This window comes from Diabrotica undecimpunctata, chromosome 4 (assembly GCF_040954645.1).
Source record: "Diabrotica undecimpunctata isolate CICGRU chromosome 4, icDiaUnde3, whole genome shotgun sequence".
Taxonomy (NCBI): domain Eukaryota; kingdom Metazoa; phylum Arthropoda; class Insecta; order Coleoptera; family Chrysomelidae; genus Diabrotica; species Diabrotica undecimpunctata.
The window spans coordinates 980829-1006713 of NC_092806.1; the positions used below are offsets into that span (position 1 = coordinate 980829).

Genomic DNA, 25885 nt, shown 5'->3' on the forward strand with positions numbered 1-25885 from the left:
CTCATACATTTGGTATACTATGCACCTATTTTATGCTCCTCTCTGTGTTTGGAGCCTATTAGTTTTTCGATTTGCATCATTTTCCTATTATAAAGAGCGATAAGTAACCCTCTACAAAACAATAAAATTCATCCCTTATTTCTTAAAAAAATGGTTTCCTCTGATAATTTTTGATTCTTTTTTATTGACTTATTGTTGTGACTTAGTTGAGATAAATTTCAGGTCAGTTTTTTTCTTTTTCCTACATTTTTTCTTGACTTTTACCAAAAACTTCCTTAACTAAGCCTAAGATTTTGCTTTAATTTTTGTCCAGCGTTCTTAAAATACTTGTATTTTCTCCTTCATCTTTTTCTTTAATAGACACTTTGTTAAATCATCCTGCAGGCTTTTAACTTTTATGTCCGTGGAATACTTGAAATAGAAAATAAAATTTACAGTTGTTTGAAAATGTACTTATATTTCTTGGACTATGGCAATCAACACTCTTTGAAACTCAGCACAAAATGAAAAATAATGCTCATGCACTAGCATTCACACAATTCCAACCTAACATCCTTTTACTATTATCGCGCTCCGGGCCGGATTGCCCTGTCATTATCATTTCACATATTACGTATTTTACAGTAGATTTAGTACTTTCATTGTGCAGTAAATACAACGCCTGGTTCGTATAAATTAAAGAGATGGGACTGTTTGGGGTAATAACTGTTATTTGTGCCAGATTGGCGTGAAATCTACCATTACTAAATCGTGTACTAGATCAGGAAGACAAAAATCGACAAGATAGTGCACTAATATCGTTATACTCCATTTGAAAATTATTGCGAGATGAGAATATTTACAGATTTGTAAATCAGTATATTTAATAAAGAGGTGAAGTATATTGAGGAAACTTGAAGAATATCTCATGAGAAACCATACCACATTTTTAAACCTAAAACTATTTGTTAATTACTAAAGGTCTTAATATTAAAAGTTTGGAAAGAAAATTTCAGTTGATCTATTTAAATAGGTTTCATTATTAAAAGCTTTACATTTAACAGCAAAAAATAATTTTTTTTGGTCAAAATCATTTTTAGTTTAATAAAGAAACAAATTCAACATAATATTGTTTATTGTTTAATTATGAATCAAGGCAATTATTTATGTGGAGTGTATAAATACCGAACTAAACTTTAGATTATTAAACTGCTAAGTGTTTCTCATGTTGCTCTACAAGACAAAAATCCTGGATCAAAATCCTGGATTATTTTTTGATAAAAAATGTATTTATATTTAATCCAAATTTGTTTTTCCCTGGCAAAATATGCCAATGAGTCTACATGTAGCTAGTTGTCTATTATTAATTAACATCCCCATCTCTACACTATTACAATTGTTTTTTACATACCTGCACGAGAATTCGCTCTCCCCAAGGCATAATTCAAGGCACTCTTGACGAGATCCAACGACTTGCCGGCTGCTTACATATCCTGTCAGTCGGTGATTTTGCACTCGGTCTATACACCAAGCTCTTTCACAAGGTTTCACCCCGAGACAACTTTTCTGCGCATAGATGGTGAACACCGGGAACTGGGAACGAGTTAGGGCACCTACGGCAATGGAAAATATGTTTATATAACGTTTAGAGTTGAAGCCAATAAACAAGCGTTTACGGTTAAATATAAGTATAAATGTAAATAAACGTTTTTAGTTGTATAACCCTTTACTATCAAATGTGTCAATATTATAAATAATTAAAAAAAATTAATTTTATATAAGAATAAATCTCCCAGGGTTATTTGTGCATAGATTCGTCATATATTCCTAGAGGCCAATTGAAGACCACAGGAAAATAACTTGATAAGTCACATTTTTGGTTTTGTTGTAAAACTCTAAGAATATATTAAAGTACCTACGTCTTACAATTAATCAGTAGTAAAAAGTAAAAAATTTGCTATATGGGTTTTTAGTTTACGTTTTAGTTTTTTTTTTTATTTATATCGTATGTTACTGGGTATTAATTGTTTTTTATTCATCCACATAAACTCTTTTAACATGGAAATAGAGCAAATATATTTTTAATGCCAAGAGTATTAAATGAAACATTCATAAAAACATTTAATAATCCAATTCCAGTTTTTCATTTATTGACAATAACCTGTAGTCTTCTTGTAGTCACATACTTTTGACTATACCCTGTATATATGTTTCGTCAGACCCATACCTATTAGTGGACGTTACATACTTTGACGATACCCTGATATAGTTTTATTGTATACATAAAATCAAATCGTTTGATACCTCATACGACACGGACACGATCCAATAAAAATACGTCACAGTGCCTCTTTGACACGACGCCATATTTGTTTTAATAATTGTCTCCTCGCACTTTTTCCATCGATACCTCATACCTCATGATTCGTCTAGCCGTTTCCGAGCGTTTCCGAGCCGTACGACTTTGCGACCAATTTTTAATATTTGGACCATAGATTTTCTGATAGATAGATATTTACATGGGAAAATGATCAATTTTTTGCCCACAGTGAGGTTGTTACCCTTCTTTAAAAACCCCGTAGGTCCCTAGTAGGTTTGCTTGATTTTTTAAATTTATTTACAAGAATATCAACTTTACCTCGTGTTTTACCATGAAATTGCACAAAAGAACATCTTCCATTCTGGCTTTCCGTTTAATTTTCACATGATAACAGACTGTGCGTTCTCGGAAACCATCCTCATTCTGGTATTTTCTAGCCCTTTTTAGTTGTACAGGAACCAAGGGAACCAAGGCCGCTAAATATAAGTTTATTGCATCATTATTTTTAGATGAGTTTATATTTTTATAATACAGTGTCTTTCATGTTCAGAGATTGCATCAAAACATTTCTTAGCACATTTACAAGCTTTGCCAGTTACATGAGACTGTAACTTTATTTTCTTTTAAATATCTTGCATCTTCCCAAAGCTCTTTCTTTTCTTAGAGTTTTTCCCACGAGCACAAGGTAATTAATTCCTAATTAAGCTCAGAACCTCAAACCGTGGTTATGTGTGGTTGATTTTTACGTAGTCTATCCACTGTTATGATCTTTGTCTTTGACATGTTTAACGGAAGATTAACTATTTGACTTTGGCAAGAGGTTATTCGTCAACTTCTGGTAGTGTGCTCTCGGTGGGTTGGTGATCGGTCGATAGCAACACAAAAATTGTATACTACAAAACAAAGGTCGGCTGTTGCTAGATCTTCACCTAATACAGATATCGTTGTGCAATGAGATTGGGAAATCACAGAAATTCAATCTCCCCCTGATCTTTGTCTATTGAGAATCAATGTATTAACATCGCTCACTTTTCAACCTCTCCATCCAGGGTAATGTATGTTTTGGGATTGTAGATGGTCGTTGGCGAATGGGTTATCTCTAGAAGCTGGGCGCTTAGGGTATGGATATGACGAGGACTATTATATATTATGTGAAATCTCATTACAAACAAAGGCTTCACTTTTAAAACTACCATGGACGTACAGTGAATAAATGACTTCATGTTTTAGGTGAGTTTGTTTGGAAGTAATTACGGTTTGGGTGGATTTGTGTGGATAGCAATTTAAAAGATGATAGAATTTGCTATAAGGTAAATAATCGATACAAAAGATTATATCAAGTATAAACTAAAGAAAAATATCATTTTTCAAAGTTCGTGAACTTTTTAGAAAATAATTATTTATAAAGAAGATACTAGAAGAAGATAAAGGGTCATAAAATAAGTTGATTAATATTGAGAACCTTACAAAACATAGTTGTTATTAAAACAAAATTGTACAAAGCATAATAAATTGTTACACAAAACACAGCTTACAAATCATCATCTACAAACTTAACAAAGATCTTAAAGGTACTTATTCGTCACTTCCTATGTCCCCAATATAGCAAACAAAACCGCTAAAATCTATTAAATTGTTCAATAACCGAACAGAATCCGAGGAATGCCACAAACAGTATTTCATACGTGATTTCAGATTAAACCGCTTCTGAAAAAGTTTCTTGTTACTATAACTTTTTTCTGCCGAGAAAAGGCAGATTTAATTCACTATTATTATGCTTTTTACTCTTTATTTGGTTACAATTGAAAAATGAAACGCAGGTATCGGGCAACCACAGTGTTGTAAGGCGAGAACTTATACAGGACCGGCTTGGGTCCTATTAATTAAAAAAGGTAATCATTTTATGATCAGTATATAAAATATTAAGACTACAGCAGCAAAAGCAGTTAACGAGGAGTATTAACAAGTCGCAAGCCCTTATTTCTTGCCATATTGCTCTATCGTAGGTCGATCAGGCACCAGCCGTATTCTAGACTAAAGAGCAGATTCATTTAGAATTTTAAACTAATACGTTAGTTTTTCTTTATTCTTTTTTTTATGGCCGGTATTCTAACTCTACCCTAGGATAGGCTAAAACATACCAACAGTTATTGAAAAACTAAGTATTTAATTTACGATGTAAGTTGAGTCTTAAGCATCTTTAACATTCCTCGATGTCCTTATTCAGAAACACACACCACACAATTTTTCCTATTCCTTTTATCAGAAACCTACCCATACAAACCGTTATCTCAATGCCCAGTTACGTCAAATTACATTATCACCCCACTCAACTCAATTCAGTCTTCTTGTTTCTCCTGCCATAAGACTTAGCGGCGACAATCACAGATCATCCGAAATCAATTCAATGAGGCAACCACTCTTACAAAATGGCTACCGCAAAACCCAAATTAATAGGACCATTCAAAAACATCTAAACCCCATTCCATCCAAAAAAGAATCCTAGCGGCCTGATTAACCAAAAATCTTTCTATTTCTTATCAAAGGTGTCACTGACAAGATCAGTAGAACTCAAACCTCTAAACATCAAAACCATCTTTACTGTTCACTCCAAGTTATACAATCTCGTCAGATCCGTAAAAGACTAAATCCCCAATGAATTCCAGTTGCCAACGAATATACATAGGACAGACAAACCGACGAATTAACAACCGTATTTAGGAACATCCTATATCTGTAAAACACTTCGCTACTACTTCAGCCCCAGCCAATCATCATATTCAGACAGGACACAAAATTGGTTTTTGAAAAAGCAAAAACCATCGCTTATATATTAGGCGTCTGAATTCATATATATATATATATATATATATATATATATTGTTATGATATGTAAAATCGAGAAAAATATTGGTTTGTTTAAAAATATTTCAAAGTTCAAAAACATTAAAATAATTCAGATAAGTAGGATAATATCCAACAAACATTTCGGAGAAGGAAAGTTATTAAATCCTTGAATTACCTGTACCAAACAAAATGTAAGCTTTACATCAATCATTTCTTTGTTATACGTGAGTGACCCGCATAAGTTTAAGTGAAAGCCAAAGAATTGAACGGGGTTTTTCAAAATCCATTAATGCAGTGATTAAAGACAATAGAAGGGATTATAGAAAGAGGTTTTTGTTAGTTTTTAAGATTTATAGAAAAATATTATTTGTAAATAAGTTTTAGGAAATTTATAATTATAGGTAAAAATTTGTTTGTTATCGGAATGAAGAAATGGGGGAATTGTGACGAGTTGTGATTGGCGGAGATTGAAAAAGGTGGAATAAGTGTGTGGGAGAAAGTTTAGCGAGATTGAGGAGAGAGAAAAGATAGAGTCAGTTGGTTTTCCAGATCTGTAAGAGGAACAAGGATTGTTCTCTGGCGGTTCCTGAGAAGTAGCAAGCAGTAGTGTTGAATGTTAGTGAGTTTTTGTGGAGTTAGTGTATCTGACAGAAGCTGGAGCAGCAAAATATTGTAAGTCATATTTTCCTACTTATATTCCAAGAGTCACTGTTCAGGCCAACGAGAGATTCAGTTTATCGTAAAGAGAAGATATTCCAAGAGTCATTTTTCACTCGGGCCAACGAGAGATTCAGTTTATCGAGAGGAGAAAGGCTATCATAATTTGAATGATTTGTGCTTTTGAAGGAGATCATTAAGGACGATATACTTGCAACAATCTGTTGTACGATTGCTGATTACATAGGGAGCGGTTGAGAGTCGATAATATAGTCTACAAGGAACAGGGATTTGGACCACTCATCATCAGAGAGAGATATTTTGTTTCTGCAGTTTTTTTTTCTTTTATTGATAACAAAATTTTTACACGTAATTTGGAAAGGATATAAATATTTTGATTAGGAGAGTTAGAATAGTTTGGGATTTTGAGATTTCAATTAATATTGTTTGTACCATTAGTTTTGATTGTTCACGTACGGAGAACAAAATTTTGAGAATCCTTATATGAGATTTGTTTATTGAAAACTTTTGAGTGTGAATTATTTCATTATTTTTATTTCAATATATAGTGTTAGATCATATGTGTTTTTTATTATTCCGGTATTCTCTGGACCTTACCTTACACATGTAATAGCATAGATATTGAAGCACGAATTTAACCCTGAGATAAAAGAATTAAAATTGTGATAGAGTAATAATCATATCATTTAAATAATTTTAATTAATCAAAAAAAATTAATTAGCTAATTATTGCTTGGCGCACCAAGACTTGAAATATCACAATAACTGGCTTCCAAAACGTGGGGCTTGAAAATATCGCAGCTTTACATTTGAAGGAAGGGAAAGAGATCTGGAATAAGTACAGGTGATCCAGAGATAAAAACATATAACATTGAGGGAATTTGAATTTGAAAGTATTTTGACAATTTTTCCAGGGAATATAAATTTGATTTATTGATTGATCGTAGTTAGTGGATATTTACTGCTATTGAATTATTTGATTTTATTTTCTTTACCAATCGTACATTTGATATTTATTTTGAATTATTTGAATTTTACTGATTGCATATTTGATATTTGTCGTGAAAATTTAATACATTTGGGGAGAAATATTGTCGTGTTCTGAAACATATAGAGTGTTGTAAAAGTTCACATTTGGCGGGGACAAAAACAATAACAAAAAGTAACAACATGTCTGTCACAAGGAGACAAAGTAAAATGCAGGAAAGGAAGGAGGATAACAGAGAAGAGGAAACAATTGTTGAAGAAGGATCGGATAATGAAGGAAATGTTACAATAGTTGAGGAGAAAAAAGAATTATCAGGAATAGAGAAAATATTACAACTAATGCAAATACAGACACAAACAATGGCAGAAACAAAACAAACAATAGAGAAAAACCAAAAAGAAACATCACTAAAAATGGAAGAAAACCAACGGGAAACAAAACAAACAATGAACAATATAGAGCAGCGTCTGGAAAACTATGAACAGGAAATTAGAGGATGTGTTGAGGGGATAAAGAAAGAACTGATACAACAAATAGAAGAGATTAATGAAATTAAAAATGATATGAAAGAACAAGAAATGAGAATTAAAGATAATTTGGAGGAATTAGAAAGCAAACTTGAAAATGTAATGAAAGATAGTAAGACGGTCCAGAAAAAGGAATTAGAACAGTTAGAAGAAAAATTTGAAATGGCGCTACAAGAAGACAGGAAGGAAGTAGAAAGAAGATTAAAGCAAAATGAAAAACAAATGGCAGAAATTGAACTAAGAGGGGTAGAGAGAAAAGAAGTTATTATCCATGGAACAAGCGAGGCGAAAATACAATTTGGCGGGGATATTCGGAAAACACACCCAGTACCGTTTGTTAAAAATTTGAAAACCAAATTACAACATATTAGATATTTTGACGATTGCAAAGAAACAATTAGAAACCATTTGAAAGAAGGAGCAGCGTTATGGTATGAAAGCAAGGAAGATGAGTTTGAAAACTGGACAGATTTTGAAAATAAATTTCTCAACTATTTCTGGGGGAAAAATAAACAGAGAGAAATCAACCAAGAGCTACAGAATGGAAAATATCACGAAAAAATGGGAATATCTGAAGAAAGATATGCTTTGCAGATATATAACAATTCAAAATATCTAGAATACAAATATTCTACCGAACAGCTGGTAGAAATGATCAGCAGACATTTTGAGGAAACGTTGGAAGATCACGTGATTTTGAGAAACTATCAAGATATTGATAGTTTGTGCCAATTCCTTCAATTAAAAGAAGCGAAAAGAAAAGAAATGAGAAATAGAAGACAACATGACCAATATAATGGAGCGGAAAGAAGGTATTCATCAAATTATGACCAGAGAAACCGACATCCCAGATCAACAAACGAATATAGGCCGAGAAATTACAATAATTACAATAGACAACAAAATTACGATAACCGGAATGATACACAAAATAGAACAAATGAAAATCACAACAGGAATAGAGATGCACAAAATCCTCCGAATAGGAATACGAACGAACAAAGGGACGATAGAAATAATCAGAGATTCCAACGACAAAACAGAAGAGAGATGAATCATGTGGCAATAGAAAAGGAGGAAGAAGAAGTATTCAATGAATCCAGACAGGATTTTCAATAAGGCATCCACTAAACAAAAGTAAAAAACTCTCCGGTATATTTTGTCACCCGAGAGAGTTTATACAGTTGGCGGGAAACGAAAAACAAAATTCTAATTCCAGTCTAATTTTTTTAGATGCATTTATAAAACATAAAGCGATTAAAATTCTGATTGATTCTGGATCGGAAATTTCGTTAATCAATAAAAAACTAGTAAAAGAATTAAATATGGACAGATTTGTGTATAAGATTCCGAGGGTTGCTTTAGTGGGTGCAAATAATAAAAAATTGACGACAGTAAACGAAGGTTTAGGAGTACGGATCAGAGTGGGAGACCAATTCTATATTATGCAATGTGTGGTGATCGAAGATCTAAATCATGATATGATAGCGGGAATTGATGAATTGAGTGAAAAACATATCACCATCAATTTTTCGGAAAATCAACTGGAAATCAGAGCAGAACCAGACAACATAGAAGAAGAAAAGGAAACAGATAGGAGAAAATTTTCTGAAAGGATAAATGGACAAGAAAAACATAAAGAAATCAATATGACGGTAGAGGATAAATCGAAAGCTCAAGAAAAAAATCAATCCGAAGAGGAAAAGAGAATAAAAAAAAAGAAGAAGAGTTCGAAAAGAAAGCAGGAAAAAAAAGAAGCTATAAGCAGAGAAATGAAAGGAATAGAAACATGGTGCTCGGAATACCAGATAGAAATTAAAGATAAAGAAAAAATAGAAGAAGAAATAACGGAAGAGGACAGAGAAGAAATGGCAATTATGGACGAGAATCCAGAATTTTGTGAAGAAGTAATACGGACAGTGAACACATGTGAACAAACTGAGGATGAAAGAAAAATAATATGTGGAGAAAACATGGAGAAGGAAATAGAGAAGATTTTAGAAAATTATGGAGATCTCATTAATGAAGAAAGCCGAGTGGCTAAAAATTATGAACATTCTTTTAAAGTTAAAAACTTAGAAAATTTTAAATCGAAAACATATCCAATCCCGTATAAATACAGGCAAAGCGTCGGACAGGAAATTGAAAATATGATCAAAGACAAGGTGATCGAAAGATGTGACTCTCCATATATCAACCCGATAGTATGCGTAAAAAAATCAAATGGTGATTTGCGATTATGTTTAGATGCAAGAAACATTAATTCGCACACAATCGCGCAATACGAAGCGCCTTTGAACATAGAAGCCATTTTTGGACGAATCACAGGATCACACATTTTCTCCAAAATCGATTTGAAACACAGTTTTTGGTTAATACCTTTGGCAGAAAAGTGTCGAAATTATACCGCTTTTTCTATCGACGGAGTGGTGTACCGATTTAGGGTAGTACCATTTGGACTACAAAGTGCATGCGCTGCTTTGGTTCGCGCATTACACACAATTTTAAATAGGCATGGAGAATTTGTTGTACATTACATAGATGATTTATTAATTTTCTCACCGGATATAACAAGCCATCTACGACATATTCATACTGTTCTCGAAGAACTTGATCAAGCCGGATTAAAATTAAATATTCAAAAGTGTCAGTTTTTCCAAAAAGAGGTATTGTATTTAGGATTCAAATTAGACACAAAAGGGATTAGTCTTGCAGAAGATAGAATCGAAGTCATAAACAACTACCCTAGGCCAACCAATTTAAAAACTTTGCGGGGATTTTTAGGAATGGTAAACTATTTCAAAAAGCTGATACCAGACCTCAGTACAAAAGAAATACCGCTAATAGCATTACTTAAGAAAAATGTCAGATGGAAATGGGGAACGGAACAAGAAATCGCTTTCAAAAATTTAAAAGGAGCGTTTTCCACAGCTGTAAGAGTGCACCACCCAAGATATGAGCAACCTTTCATTCTCAGGACCGATGCTTCCATAAAAAAATTTGCAGGGGTGTTATCACAGATACAAGACGATATAGAGGTGCCAATATGTTTTGTTTCCCGTGTAACCAAAACGTATGAGAGAAAATACAGCGTTACTGAATTAGAGTTTGCCAGTGTGTTATTTTGTGTAAACAAATTACGTTTTTACCTACTTGGGGCAAGATTCACCATTGAAACGGACCACGCAGCGTTGATACACATAATGAAAAATAGGTTGGTAAATAATAGAATTCATAGGGGCATTCTTTTACTCCAAGAATATGATTTTGAATTTAAATATATCAAAGGAACGGACAATATTTTGGCTGATGCGTTGACGAGAGATGAACAATTCCGCAAAGAGGACCACAAAACTCTCCACGTAGGCATGAACATAATGAGAGAAGAAGCAGGCTTATTTTCGTTGGCCAAAATCAGGGAAAATCAGGAAGAATTGAATGAAAGAGAAAAGCAAAGGGCTGAACAAGAAAATAACCTATATTTTAAGAGGGTCGATGGTAAAGAACTCTATGTAATCACGGAGCAAATGGCAAAAGAAGTTTTTTTAAAGTTACACTGTGACAACGGACATATTGGAAGTAGAAAGGTGTGGCTTATGTTCAGGGAGAACTACATTTGTCGACAGGACTATACAATAGCCAAGGAGGTGACTCGAAATTGTGTGACATGCCAAAAGTGTAAAAGTAGGAACTTTAAAAATGAAAACGTCACAAAAAACGTCGTAGCTCGGAAGAAACTGGATATTGTTGCTATTGATATGTTGAGCGATTTGATACCAACAACTCAAAGGAATAAACACATATTAGTTATGGTGGATCTTTTCTCAAAATATGTTAAATTGTACGCATGCAGAACCACAAAAGGAATTGAAATACTTAGGAAGATAGACAATTTTATAGAAACGGTGGGAAGACCAGACAATATTTTATTGGACAATGCGACATATTTTAGGAACGAACGTTTTAAAAGGGAATTAAGAGAGAGAGGCATCGATACAAAATTTATAAGCATCCGTCATCCACAGAGCAACCCATCGGAGCGTTTTATACAAGAAGTCACAAAATTTCTACGAATTGCCGCGGAAGAACATCATCGACATTGGGACAGAAAAGTGTTTGAGATCGAGACCTATTTGAATTGTGCTCCAAATACGGTTACCAAAGAGACGCCTTTATATATAATGAAAGGAACAATGCCTACAAGACCGTGGGAAGACACCGCCCCCAAACAATACGAAGAAGTGATCGAATTGGTTCAAAGAAGATTGAGACGAAGTGGAGAGAAATATCTCCAAAGACAAGAGAGAACCCGAAGAAGAAGGCCGATCAAATTCCAGAAAGGAGATAAAGTCTTAGTGAAGGCACTGAGGGTGTCGAATTTACAAAATGGTATTTGTGCTAAATTGATGCCGATATTTGAAGGTCCATATAGGGTCAATACGGAAAATGGGGTAAATAGTTATGAATTAGCGCACATAGAGACAGGAAACATACGGGGTATTTTTAACATTCACGACATCTATCAATATCATGAATAGATTTTAATAACATAGTGAAATAATTTGATCCTAGAAAACTTTTGTCATTTTTAAAATTTAACAAAGAGTTTTCGGCAGATCAAATGGCGGGGATTTGTTATGATATGTAAAATCGAGAAAAATATTGGTTTGTTTAAAAATATTTCAAAGTTCAAAAACATTAAAATAATTCAGATAAGTAGGATAATATCCAACAAACATTTCGGAGAAGGAAAGTTATTAAATCCTTGAATTACCTGTACCAAACAAAATGTAAGCTTTACATCAATCATTTCTTTGTTATACGTGAGTGACCCGCATAAGTTTAAGTGAAAGCCAAAGAATTGAACGGGGTTTTTCAAAATCCATTAATGCAGTGATTAAAGACAATAGAAGGGATTATAGAAAGAGGTTTTTGTTAGTTTTTAAGATTTATAGAAAAATATTATTTGTAAATAAGTTTTAGGAAATTTATAATTATAGGTAAAAATTTGTTTGTTATCGGAATGAAGAAATGGGGGAATTGTGACGAGTTGTGATTGGCGGAGATTGAAAAAGGTGGAATAAGTGTGTGGGAGAAAGTTTAGCGAGATTGAGGAGAGAGAAAAGATAGAGTCAGTTGGTTTTCCAGATCTGTAAGAGGAACAAGGATTGTTCTCTGGCGGTTCCTGAGAAGTAGCAAGCAGTAGTGTTGAATGTTAGTGAGTTTTTGTGGAGTTAGTGTATCTGACAGAAGCTGGAGCAGCAAAATATTGTAAGTCATATTTTCCTACTTATATTCCAAGAGTCACTGTTCAGGCCAACGAGAGATTCAGTTTATCGTAAAGAGAAGATATTCCAAGAGTCATTTTTCACTCGGGCCAACGAGAGATTCAGTTTATCGAGAGGAGAAAGGCTATCATAATTTGAATGATTTGTGCTTTTGAAGGAGATCATTAAGGACGATATACTTGCAACAATCTGTTGTACGATTGCTGATTACATAGGGAGCGGTTGAGAGTCGATAATATAGTCTACAAGGAACAGGGATTTGGACCACTCATCATCAGAGAGAGATATTTTGTTTCTGCAGTTTTTTTTTCTTTTATTGATAACAAAATTTTTACACGTAATTTGGAAAGGATATAAATATTTTGATTAGGAGAGTTAGAATAGTTTGGGATTTTGAGATTTCAATTAATATTGTTTGTACCATTAGTTTTGATTGTTCACGTACGGAGAACAAAATTTTGAGAATCCTTATATGAGATTTGTTTATTGAAAACTTTTGAGTGTGAATTATTTCATTATTTTTATTTCAATATATAGTGTTAGATCATATGTGTTTTTTATTATTCCGGTATTCTCTGGACCTTACCTTACACATGTAATAGCATAGATATTGAAGCACGAATTTAACCCTGAGATAAAAGAATTAAAATTGTGATAGAGTAATAATCATATCATTTAAATAATTTTAATTAATCAAAAAAAATTAATTAGCTAATTATTGCTTGGCGCACCAAGACTTGAAATATCACAATAATATATATATATATATATATTGTCATACTTCTTCTTTCCCAACCAAAGAAAAAAAAAAATAAATAAAAAAATCCATCGAAATAAAATTTTAAGATATCAATATAAACAAATTGTATATAGTAATTTAAGATAAGATTTAGTCTAGACAAGAACAGAAATTTGTTTGGCCTTTTTCCGTTTCAAACAAAATTATCAAAAAACCTTTGTTTAGAATTAGAAGACATTTTACCTGTAAGTTAATCTTTTCATTGTTTGTATAATCGAGTATTAAATGACCATATTCTAATCTTTTGAAATATGTATAAATTGTGTATTGACAAAACCAATTTTAAAGTAAGCTATTTAGTTTTTTCTCTGAAACCGAAATTAGGCTTTTCCAAAATCATGGTAAACACAATTTGAGCTTTTGATTGGACGGTCGTTTTTAAATGGAAATTTGTGAGCCGATCATGAAGAGGGAGAGGCAGTTATAATTTGGTCATCGAAGGAAACAGTCGAGGGTCTCAAGATAGAGTGTGGTTCGTGAGTTTGGATACCGGCATTGTGAAAAGAAGTGAATAGTTTTGCAGAAGGAGATAACAAGTAGATTAAAAGAGGTCCTTGTATCTACCGTGGGCATTTTGTGAAGTATATGTGAAAGTAGTTTAACGGCATCAAGTTGACAAAAGGAGGCCCTTGTGTCATAAATAAGTAGCTGAGTTTGGAGAAGTAAATCAGTTGTTTTTTTGTGTAGTCTGCAGGAGGTTTGCAGAGACGTTAGGAAGGAGCCGAGGTGCCAAAGAGAAGAGATCACATCGTTGAGGAGACTGGACTTTTCTGGGTATGTTCCAACATACAACTCAATAAGAAAATAAGCTGTAAGTGTTTTGTACAATTGAATTTTATATCTGTGAAGGATCGGTTGGACATCATGGTCATTAGCATTCAAATTTAAGAACTAAGGTTTTGGTAGGCTAATCAAAAGTTTAAAGTTTTGTTGTTTCTTGTTTCAAGTAAAGAAAAATTAAAGTAAAATTGGTTTTCACGTAATATAAATGTATGTAGATTTAAAATCTTATTATTATAAAAATTTGATTTATTTTCTTGTATGCTGATTGATAAGATAACGACAGACTTTGATAATTGTTTTATTCGTTCATATAAAATAAAGAAACGTAAATTTTTTGTAATATAATATATTTTTATTCATATTCTTCTTCTATATCCCGATAAAAGATAACTAGAAAATCTTTGAATCGATCGAACACAGGTAATATAAGGAGTTTATTTTACTTTTGATAACAAATAAGTTATATTTTTTATTGGCTCAATAAACTAAGATTAAAGTCAAAATAAACAATCATAACAATATATATATATATATATATATATATATATATATATATATATATATATATATATATATATATATATATATTGTTGTACTTTTGAATGTCCATAAGCAATAAAAAACCGATATACAAATTTTATTACTTAAATAAAAATTAAAATTATTGATATTTCATAAAGACACGGGCATATGAATTTTCAAACATCCTGTATAAGACAAAATATGTATTTTAAGTTGTTCGAAGAATTGTTCATTAGGCCTCAGAGACAAGACTTTCAAATATTATCGATAAGAAATTTAAATAAGTCGGTGATTGTGGAATGGTTTTACCCGGAATAAAAGTGTATATAGAAAGTGTTGAACAATAGACCGGGATTTGCGGTGGTTTTCTCCCCGAAAGATTATATCGGTAAAAGTTTATTAACAAAAGACATTGAATTGAGAAACAGGTATCGTTTGTAGCTATTAGTAAGAAATATTTGTAAAGCAGATAGATTTAGTTAGAATAATTAAAGAAGTTTGTTTTCTGGAATTACCCGAATGACGTTTTATAGAGAGAGTTGGGTGGTAACGATATACGTCACAAGAGGTGGATGATTTTTATTGGTCAAATTTTGAATGCAAGGAGGTTGATTTTGGCTATGAGATAGGAGAGAGAAAAAAAAGGTTGGTAGTCAGTTTTCGTCGTCCAAGAAGGAAGGAGCTTTGTGATTTGTGTTTGTTTGAAGTCCCGAAGACGTAATTTACCGGGTGTGTTTATTTGCGGTGTAAAAGCTGACCAGTGTGAGGAACGGGGTACAGAGAGATAGAAAACCAAAGGGCATAAGAATATTAATAGCAGACGAAGCCGGAAACATTTGGAGATACAAGGACAGATAGGAGAAAGGTGTACGTCATCTGGACCACAATAGGAGCAGAAGAAGAGAAAGGATTTTTTTGTTGTGGCGTGGCCATAGAATTGCAACGGCAGAGAAGGAAAGGTCAGTCAAATTTCATTAGAGCCGGAGTGTGATTTTCATTTATTAATTAAATAAATTGAATAAATAATAGAGACAGTTAATTTTGCGATCACTTAAAAAAAAAGGAATTATAAAAAGAGCTTAGTTATAACACATATTAAAAATCAATGTAAAATAACATTTGGGTCCATGATAGAAAACAACTTCTCATATATTTAAAGTTAGTATAATGCAAATATTACAGGATTGATTGTTATATAAAATTTCATTAAAATAAAGGACATCTCACATATAGTTCAGTTGAAATTCTATGTATTTTATTCAGGTCATATTACCTATCCCGATTAGGACGCCAATTGGAAAATATTTTGAATCCACGATCAAAGGTAAATCGTACAATTTAAATAGCCTGAGATTGTAATTAATTAATGCTGATTTATTGTGATTAATTGAAGAGTAGTTCATTTAATAAATATAGACAGGATTTTTCCTAAGTAAGCAATATAATACAATTTAAATAGCATAACAATATATATATATATATATATATATATATATATATATATATATATATATATATATATATATATTATTTGTAGACATAATATACTCGTATAATATGATATATATTTTTCAGAATAATCTAGTTTGCTGTGTATCGATCTAATTCACAAAACTCAAACAATTCAAACATCATTATCGCTTTAATAACTTTATCGAGCCTATCCTGTGTTATCTCTCTATATATTGTATATTGGCATTCGTCTCTGGCAAAAATAGCTACAATCTTAAGACAAATAACCATAATTACCGGCCAGAAGAGTGCAATCTTAAACTCCGGACAACGTGTGCTCTAATAAGTTTTTCATTTCACGGGGGTCCAAGAAGAATGAAGGTCGCACTCAAATTGCCCCTACAGAATTACTTCTTCGTGAGATCACTTCCTTTATATTATGTAATTTTCTTTAAATAAATTGACCTTTCGATAGCGCACACCTTATTCGGGTAATTAGTGTTAGTGAAGATGGTCGTTTTTGGTTGTTTTGTGGCTTTTGTGTACATCGTAATTGACGGTGACTATTACGGCTAAAGCATGTCTGTGCTTGAGCGAATATTCATTGTTTATGTGAAAAGACGAATATAAGAGCTGGTACAGAAGCTTTGGATGCATGGCGATCCTCGTGTAGAATAATAAATGTGATCGTTTTTACTTGATAGTAAATGCATAATAGGACAGTTTTATGTCAAAATAGCACAGTCTTTACAGTTTTACCTCTACGCGACATAAGTCTTGTCTCTATTTGCTTTTTACGAATGTGAAATACTCTATTAGATTTATGTATCGAGCAGAACCAATGAACGTGCCAAAGTGTGTGGGGTGCGAATCAAGGACAAGGTGTAAAACCTATCGCAAATATTAGTTGTAAGTGAATAGCTAAGGAAAAGTAGAGGACCAGGAAGGCCAATGATTATCTGGCTAAAAAATCTACGTACGTGGTTTAAGACAACAACCACAAATCTTTTCAGAGCCGCCGTTTGCAAAATACAAATTGCCGTGATGGTAGCGAACATCCGAAACGGATATGCACTACAAGAAGAAGAAGAAGAATAGGTATAACTTATTGGTATATTTTTACTAAGTATTTTTTAAGGATAGATCAAATAGCTTTATTCTATTATCTTTGATTTTCACCCTAACTTCTAAGCTGCCAAAAGTATACGAAAATAATATTATTATTTACAGATGATATTAAGCCCGATAGAGGAAAAGGGTTTTGAAATGAGGCTAGTAAGTTCTTAAACATTTAGTTGAAATTTAGTTGGAATGGGATTTGCATTCACACTAGCCTAGTTTGGTAGTTGTTTGGATTACTTAAGGATTGTTTTGGTGAAGTCTAGTTGGGTTATTTGGAACTGTATGCGGTATATTAATCCGAATTTAGTGGAACGGTTTGTTTTGGCTGTGATTCTAACAAAAGCTACCTGGAGGGTAGCTATGACTATCACCCTACCTAGGACAGGGATGATTGTGCAATAAGATTTGGAAACTATATACATTTTTCTTGTTCTTTGGAAAAATATTCGTCAGAAAGTTTGTTGCTGACAATGTTAAGAAAATAAATTGTCGAATATTACGCCATAGTAAAAATTACCCGCATTTATACTTCTCTTTGGGTAAAATAGATAAATTATAAAATAACCATGTGAAAATGGAAATTAAAAAGTATTCATCCCTCATTTAAATTATTAATTACAAAGGAAGAATTTTGTAATATCACAGCATAACTTTCTTCTAAAATATTGGTCAATTGGGGTTTGTATGGTTTAACTTTTTTAATTTTAAAATTATTTGAACTGTATTTAATTCACATTTAATAGACTTAACTGTTTTTAAAATTAATTCTTTAAAAAAAGTTTATTTACAATCCTTTATAAAAGGTATATACTTTCAAATTCCTTTCGGGCTATATAACAGAATGTTTTCGGGCTAAGAAGCCCATCATCAGTGTTTTGTTACTAGGTGCACATGAGTCCAACCACTAAATACTTGGGTAAAAACCCTTTAGATATCTTACATTTTATTTAAAAATATGTTGAGATGTTTGAGTACTACTCAGATAACCTGCATGGAAACGTAAGACTTCCACTAGGAGTTGCTGCTGACCCTCAGACCATGGCTGAATGGGTTCAAGATCGCAACTGAACTCAGTTGCATTGCAACAGTTTGATATGCTTTAATATAAATGGTATTCCATTAAAAAAACACAACTTTGGTTTATTTCCTTGTTCTGACTGACCCTGTATAATCGAAAATATTTGTGAAAATTGTAGACATCTTTGTTACATATTGTATACAGCAGTTTTTTTTATATAATCCATAGGTTAGCCATAATCGAAGAAAACCAGACAAAGGAAACCCTGTATATTATGCCATAAAACGTAATAATGGAAATATGACCATAGACATTAATAGTTTTCCTAAAATACTTGAATATTGGATTTCCATCAACCATGGATGAACTCTATAAACTTCTAGGTTACATTTTCTTATAGGGGCAAGTCAATCCGGTCAATTTAATGTACACAGTGTGGGCATACAGGAAGCGACCAACTACAATTTTCAATGGTGTTTAACCCCGACTTTTCTGGTACGGGTATGGCATGTCAGTCGGTGTAAGAGAACGCTAGCAAATTTCTATGCAATAATGCGTGGCAGAAATTGCATTGGTAAGGCACGAAGTAGCCAAGGGCGGAGATATGCTGGATGTAAGTACCCCGTTGAAAACAAAGGAGAACATTTTGTGTAATAATTAGTACGGATTTACGATGTTGAAGGTGTACATTATTATATAATGTCTATAAAGAGAATAAAGAGAATATGGAAGTAATATAATGCCATATTATCTCCTATAAGATATACCAGAAAGTGGTTTATTGAATTTTTATTAAAAAAACTCTTTTACCACTGAAAAATATTATACACGTATATGAACCATCTACATATGTTCTGGGCCCTTTACTCAACAACATTTTTCTCCTATTCTATCCTCAACAACCAGGAGCCAGCGCTTTATAGACTACAGAAATTTATCTACAGTTGTTAAAATATATCTTATTTTCTTCCAATCTCGTGCTATTCATTTCTTTAATTCTATTAATAAGTTCTTTACAGTAAACTTTTCTTTGAATAAATAAAATATTTTTACTTCGTAGTATATAATATTCTCTGTCGGTATTTGAATTTCTTCTGGGCTCTTATTGTTTCTTATATCAAACACACCTCCATTCAGTAATTCTTCGGAATGGTCTTTCCACCTATCAATTGGGTCATCTTGACTACCTATTAGATATCAATTTTTGCTTTTATAAAAGCTTAAAAATTGCTTCGTTTTGAGATCACTCTTCGTTTCTTACTTTTCTTCCATTTCTGTTAATCGTATTCTTTTATGTTCCTCTTGTTTACTATATGTGATTTTTTTTGTTTTATCTTTTTTTTACCTTTGCTTTTAGTATTTGTTTTTACCTTTTTCAATTTCAGTTAGTATGTGTACCTACTGAGTATTTTTCTGTTTTACATTAGTGGTCAACCCAATCATATTTGCATTTTCCTTTTTATGTGGGTATATTCTTTTGGGTTATTTCTGTTACAACTGCAGAAATTTCTTCTAATATTACCTTGACTTCTTGTTTTTCTCTCTTTCTATAGTTGGCGTTGATATGCATTGTAGTTTTCCTCACCTCTTCTTTTTAAAATTCCTGAGTGTGATTTTTGACTACTATATCTTTTTATATTTCGAGTAATCTTCATTTCACAACAGATACTACTAGAAAATAATCAGAATCATTATATTCTTCTCTATAACTTTTCACTTCTGTAATTAGCTTTGCTTATCTGGCTTGTATCAATGCATGATCTGTCTAGTTAGTTTTCTGTCTTCCTGGGATTTGTCATGTTATTAATGTTTACTTTGAGTTGCTGTAATATTTCTGTAGGTATCCTCTTTCAATATTTTTGCATTGGCATTCCCAATTACTACTATGATTTTTTGATGATAATGGATAAAATGAGATTTCCACCCCAAATATAAACATTTTGTTCTTCATATTCAACAGTCCAACAACTTTTCTCAGAATCATTTATACACGAATTTACAAGAAGTGTGAGTTCCAGATAAGTGACACTCACTTCGGATTTCGAAATGGACTGGGACCACGAGAAGCTCTTTTTGCCTTAAATGTGTTAACACAATGATGCAAAGACATCATTGTAGATAATATTCATAAAAGATGCATAGACAACGTTAGGTACGCTAATGATACTGTCCTAATAGCAAGCAATTCATAAGAACCAGAAAATATAATAAATGCGTAGTTCGTCATAGCTTAATATTCGGTTTACATCTAAATGTTTCCAAAACTAAAATTCTAGTATTTTCAAAAATACCAACAAACTTACATTGGTATGATAAGGGAGAAATAATAGAACAGGTAACTTCCATTAAATATTTGGTATGATAAGGGAGAAATAATAGAACAGGTAACTTCCATTAAATATTTGGGAGCAAATATCAACGGCCAGTGACCCAAAAAAAGAAATCTTGTCAAGAATCTAACAAGCAAGAAAAACACTCATGAACATGAAAACATTTTTTACAAAATTAGACCTTAATCTAGAGCTCATAATTCGAATGATCAGATGTTACTTTTTCTATATTTTGTCTGTTTTCACTGAAACAGAAGAAGAAATAAATGCCTTTGAAATGTATATATACAGATGGATGCTGAGAATTCCATGGATACAAAAAGTTACCAATGGTGAGGTACTTCAGCGCATGAGTAAACAAAAAGAAACTCTCACCATAATCAAAGGAAAAAAAATACAATACTTGGGTCATGTGTTGAGAGGTGAAAGATATGAATGACTCCAAATCATATTGGAATGTAAAGTGCAGGGCAAAAGATTGGTTAAAAGACGCCAGAACTCGTGGTTGAAAGACCTGAGGAGATCGTTCATCCGCAGAAATCTTTCGTTCAGCAGTTTCCAAAGCTACAATTGCCATTTGGATCGCCAACCTTCGAAAGGAGATGGCGCAATAAGAGGAATTCAACAGTAACTTGATAAATCGTAAAAATATATATTCAAGATGATAAAAACTTTATTTGTAAAAACTTTTTGTTAAAAAATTTATTAATGTCCAACAGCAAACCAATCTATAATAAATAACAGAAATAAAGAAGCTATTGTGGTTGAAAGATCGGGACCATTGTCCCTTCTTTATAAATCAAAATAAAACATTACATTTGTACTGAAAATGCTCGTGGTCATTGTATAATTTGCAAAGTACAATCTTTTTTTACCACTGTATGTAGTCAAATGATATATTATAAAATTCAACTTACTAAATGTGTCAAATGTTAAATTAATTCATATTGTTGACTGTGAATAATATTCTGATCATGTGTGAATAATATTCTGATCTGTGAAAAAATTTTCAGTTTCTTAGTTTCTTCACCAAATTTTTCTGTCTATTTATGTACTATTATGAGGAGAGTTTTACACGATCGCGTACAACTGTACTCATACTTTTTTATACATTTTTGAATAACATTTTAATTTGCATGTAATAACATTTTAATTTGCATTGTAGCCTGGTTAGACTATGCTGATGAATTAGACAGTTATAAATCCAGATAAATGATTTTAAGTTTTAAACTTAAATTAAAAAAGTCAAAACGACATATTGCCGATGTTTAAAGATTAACTTTCTGAAAACACTTTAACCCCTACTCGAAACTACACACACACATCTGGGTTAGAAGACACCACTCAATTCAAAATTATTTAAAATAAAATTAAGGAAGATAAAAATCTTATTTGTTTAAATTCCAAATTATTATACCCCATTGTATACACCGGTGTCGAGGTGGTTAAACCAAAATTCCAAGAATCAAAATATTTCTTTATATATCAAGAAAAAAATCAGTTTTTACCAATTTCTTATTTATCTATAGCCCTTTATCTCTCTCTCCAACGGCGCTATAGCTCAAATCAAGCCCTGGACTCTTCCAAACTATGCCTCCAACCTTGCTGGTCCTTCGCCGATCTTCTTCAGTTTCTCACGTCTAGCAAATTTTGGGAAGGGCTATTTTTGTCAATCTTCCGGTCTTCATTCTGACTACATCACCGGTCCTTCAAAATTTTTGAAGTTAAACGAACTCTGAGATCGTTGAATTTTTGAACAGTTGGTAGAGTTCATAGTTGCACCTGGATCCTTATACTCCATTTTCGTTAATAGTTCATTATCTACTTATATTAAAACTAAGAGCCTTTGCTCAACGTCTAACTTCTAACCAAAATTTCAAGACACTACGTCATCTTTATCAGGATTTATTTGTAACTTTGGCAGCCTTTGACTTAAAATTCTTCTACATTTTTCTTAAAAGATCTCTTTAATGGCATAGAGGCACATTGATACACAAACAGACATCAAGAATACTATACTACATCAAGTTAGATCATTTATTAAAAAAGATAATCATAACGACTGCAAAAACTATAGATGTATGACTCTAGAACAAGAGTAAGAAAGTACCAGCTTCATTAATATTGATACTTTCTTATTATTTCTAGTATCGTTAACCATACCTTGCTGCATTCTACTGATAAGTTACAACTTGAAGTAGAAAAATTTTTATTAGATATTAATGCAAAACAGTTACAGAGTAAAAAACTGTATCAAAAGTATGGTCATTTCCAAATAACATTTAGCTAAGACTGTAGTGTTTGGTTTATTACTTCTTATTTTGTTTTTATGGGCAATAATTCGTATACGTAAATACTCACGAGTATGTCCAATATATGATAAAGTTTTTCAACTTACTTTATAAAATACGTATGTTTCACTGTCTTTATTATAGAAGTTTACAAATTAAAACATACTTATTGAAGATTTGTGATGATTTGTGTTTAACATTTATGTTATATCTAGATAAATCTTTTGAGTTTTTTTTTGAAAATACTATGAGAATATTGTTGTCCTATAGATTATTGATCCGAGGACTGTTGACAGAAGGATTTTTAATCGAAGTGTTTCTTTTTCCAATAAGAGGATTGTAAAATTCGGGTAGATAATAATTTTGTTCTAAATTTTTTTTATATTTCTCAGATTTTCTGAATATTATGATATATAAATTCAAAATAAGCATATTTTTTAGTAAATTAGTAAAATAATAAGAATAATGTTTTTATTTTGTTTTTAATAATAGCGATAACCCTTGCAGGAAAGGTAAAATCTATGCCGCTGGATCTCAAAGTACACTTTAAGTTATTTGCAATCGTTGAAAATATTAACAGCAGACCTCAAGATCACGTTCGAATCTGATTTGCTCATTGTTTTGCGGCAATACCAGAGGCTGGTTTTTTTTAAAAGAAAATAAAAACGCAATTATTCTTTGAGAAAATCAACTCAGCCCGAAGAATGCATTAAGCAGGTATCGTGGATTACGACTGGTGCTTAGCAATAGTCGTACCATAATGTTCCGTGGTTTATATTTTACTTATAGTTTAAAAGAAGATGTACTAAGAGTTTTATGGTGCATTTACGTTAGAAAGGGGCAAACATTTTAAAATGGACTAAATTGTTAACAGTTTTTGCAAAAAAAAATAATTTGGCGTTAAAACAAGGCTTTTGTAGTGGACAATATAGGATAAAAAATTCAAAACGTTTCACTGAATAATCTTTAAACAATTCAATTTGTTTATTCGAAATTTAAAGCTATAATATAGAAAATAATAAAATTACAACGTTTGTATAAAGTTGTTAAATGAAAGTAAAAAGGGTTGTCCTATCAAATAAAATCGTGAAAATACCTGAAAATGTAGAAATGTGAAAATGCGTCATTGAGTTTCAATTTTGTTTTTGCACAACAAGCTGGTATTTTTGCGCGAATTAAAAAAAGGTTTTCCTGGCACTTTGGAACAAAGTTTTTTTTGGCCGTTACTTTTGCAAAACTTAAAAAACACAAAGTGTGCGAGAATTTTGTTTTAATTTATATGTTTTTTATAATTTTTGTGTGTATTTTGTTTTTTTTATTTTTTTTATTATAACTTAATTCTACATTGATATATTCTATTTAATTTTTACATCAGTTATTTGCATCCACCTTGTATCTAGTTGCGAAAGAGTTTCTGCCTCATCTGTACAATCTAATAATAAGACGTCCAGAGTCACGTCACTATCGATAGATGCAATAATGAGAGACGGAGTTGAAATTGTGAAAAGTCATTACTGGAAAATACGATGTATAAACACACTGACCTATTATTACCGGTCGTTAATGACCTAAAATAAAAGAGAAGTGCTTCAATTAGAAAAAAATAATGTCTTCAATTACATGGCATGAAGCTGTCATTCATTAAATAAATTTCCGACGGTAATTTAGTCCAGTGGCGATATGTTCCAAGCGGGTTTTAATTCATTATTGAAAATAATATATGGAATTAATACACATTAGTGATTCTGTAAGACAAAAACATAAGGACAGTTCAGGAAAAAGCAGGGCAATCTAATGTATCAGACAGGACCACTAAAGGTTGAATGGTGATCAAATGGTGAAATGTTCAAAGTTGAGAAAGAAGCCCGAAGAAAGGCTGAAACACGAACAAAGTTTGAGAACTATGGGAAGTATTGTTATAGATCTTCATTCTGGCTTTACAACCCTGCGTGAGTCCTAGCCTTATCAAGAATTTCCCTCAAGTCGTTCCTATCCATCGCCAAGCACGTATTTCCATATTTCTCATGTCTTCATCAATGTTATCAAGGAACCTTGTTCTGTGTCTTCCTCTTCTTTTCTGACCAATGTGTCTATCAAGGACCGTTTTTCTAGCTGGGTCATTTTGTTCCGTCCGCTCCGCATTGTTATAGATCTGGCAATTGAGTTATTTAAATAAAATCTTAACAAAAAATTATGAAAGTAAGGAGAATAAGTAAAGATCCAAAGAATAAGGACTGATATTTGAGTAAATGGATCCTATAACTAGAATAATAATAGTAAGAGCTAAAGCAGAAATTTATAATAATCTGTAAGATGTATGTGATATCAGAAAAAAAACAAGGAATATAATAAATAGCCAAACATAAAACTAGATCCTGGAAAAAATAGAAGTGATGGAAAAAATACTTAAAAGTTTATAAGACAAAGAACTTGATGGAAAACCAGTTGAACTGATGAAAAAGGATGATTAACAAAGGTATATCATTCACTCTATAACACAAAAGAAAAAGCCAGAAATGCCCAGCGGAACATTGGTAAAGCAGCCCAGCGTAAAAAGTGTAAAAGTAGCTAAGAATAAGGGATGTATTGAAGAGGTGAAAATTCCTGACCGTGTTATACAAAAGTGCGAACGGGCAGTTATACAGCTTTCTTAAATGTAGCCGAAAAAAATAAGATATCCAAATATCCGGGACAGAAATAATAAAATTATAATATCGAAGTAAGTGTGTATCGAGAACAGCAACCATAAATATGAACAAACAATGCCCGGAAATATTAGTGTAAACAAATATAATTCAAATATAAGTCTAAACAATGAATCCACCCAATTTTTGTACAAAATCAGATTGTCACAAGATCCGCAGTGGTGGTCACAAGAAATAAGAGGGTTGTTAGATATCAAAAAGAAAACCTTTTGAATCTGGCTACAAACACAAAATTC

General features: G+C 32.1%; 1 protein-coding gene across 4 annotated transcripts in view; it reads right to left on the reverse strand.

Moving 5' to 3' along the window:
• The window catches only part of LOC140439031 (uncharacterized), a 359260-nt gene that overhangs the window by 75066 nt on the left and 258309 nt on the right, over window positions 1–25885 (reverse strand). For all 4 annotated transcript variants that reach the window (XM_072528668.1, XM_072528667.1, XM_072528665.1 and 1 more), the window contains one exon: window positions 1391–1592. In XM_072528668.1, the coding sequence (XP_072384769.1) occupies window positions 1391–1592 (202 nt within the window). The remainder of the gene's footprint in view (window positions 1–1390; window positions 1593–25885) is intronic.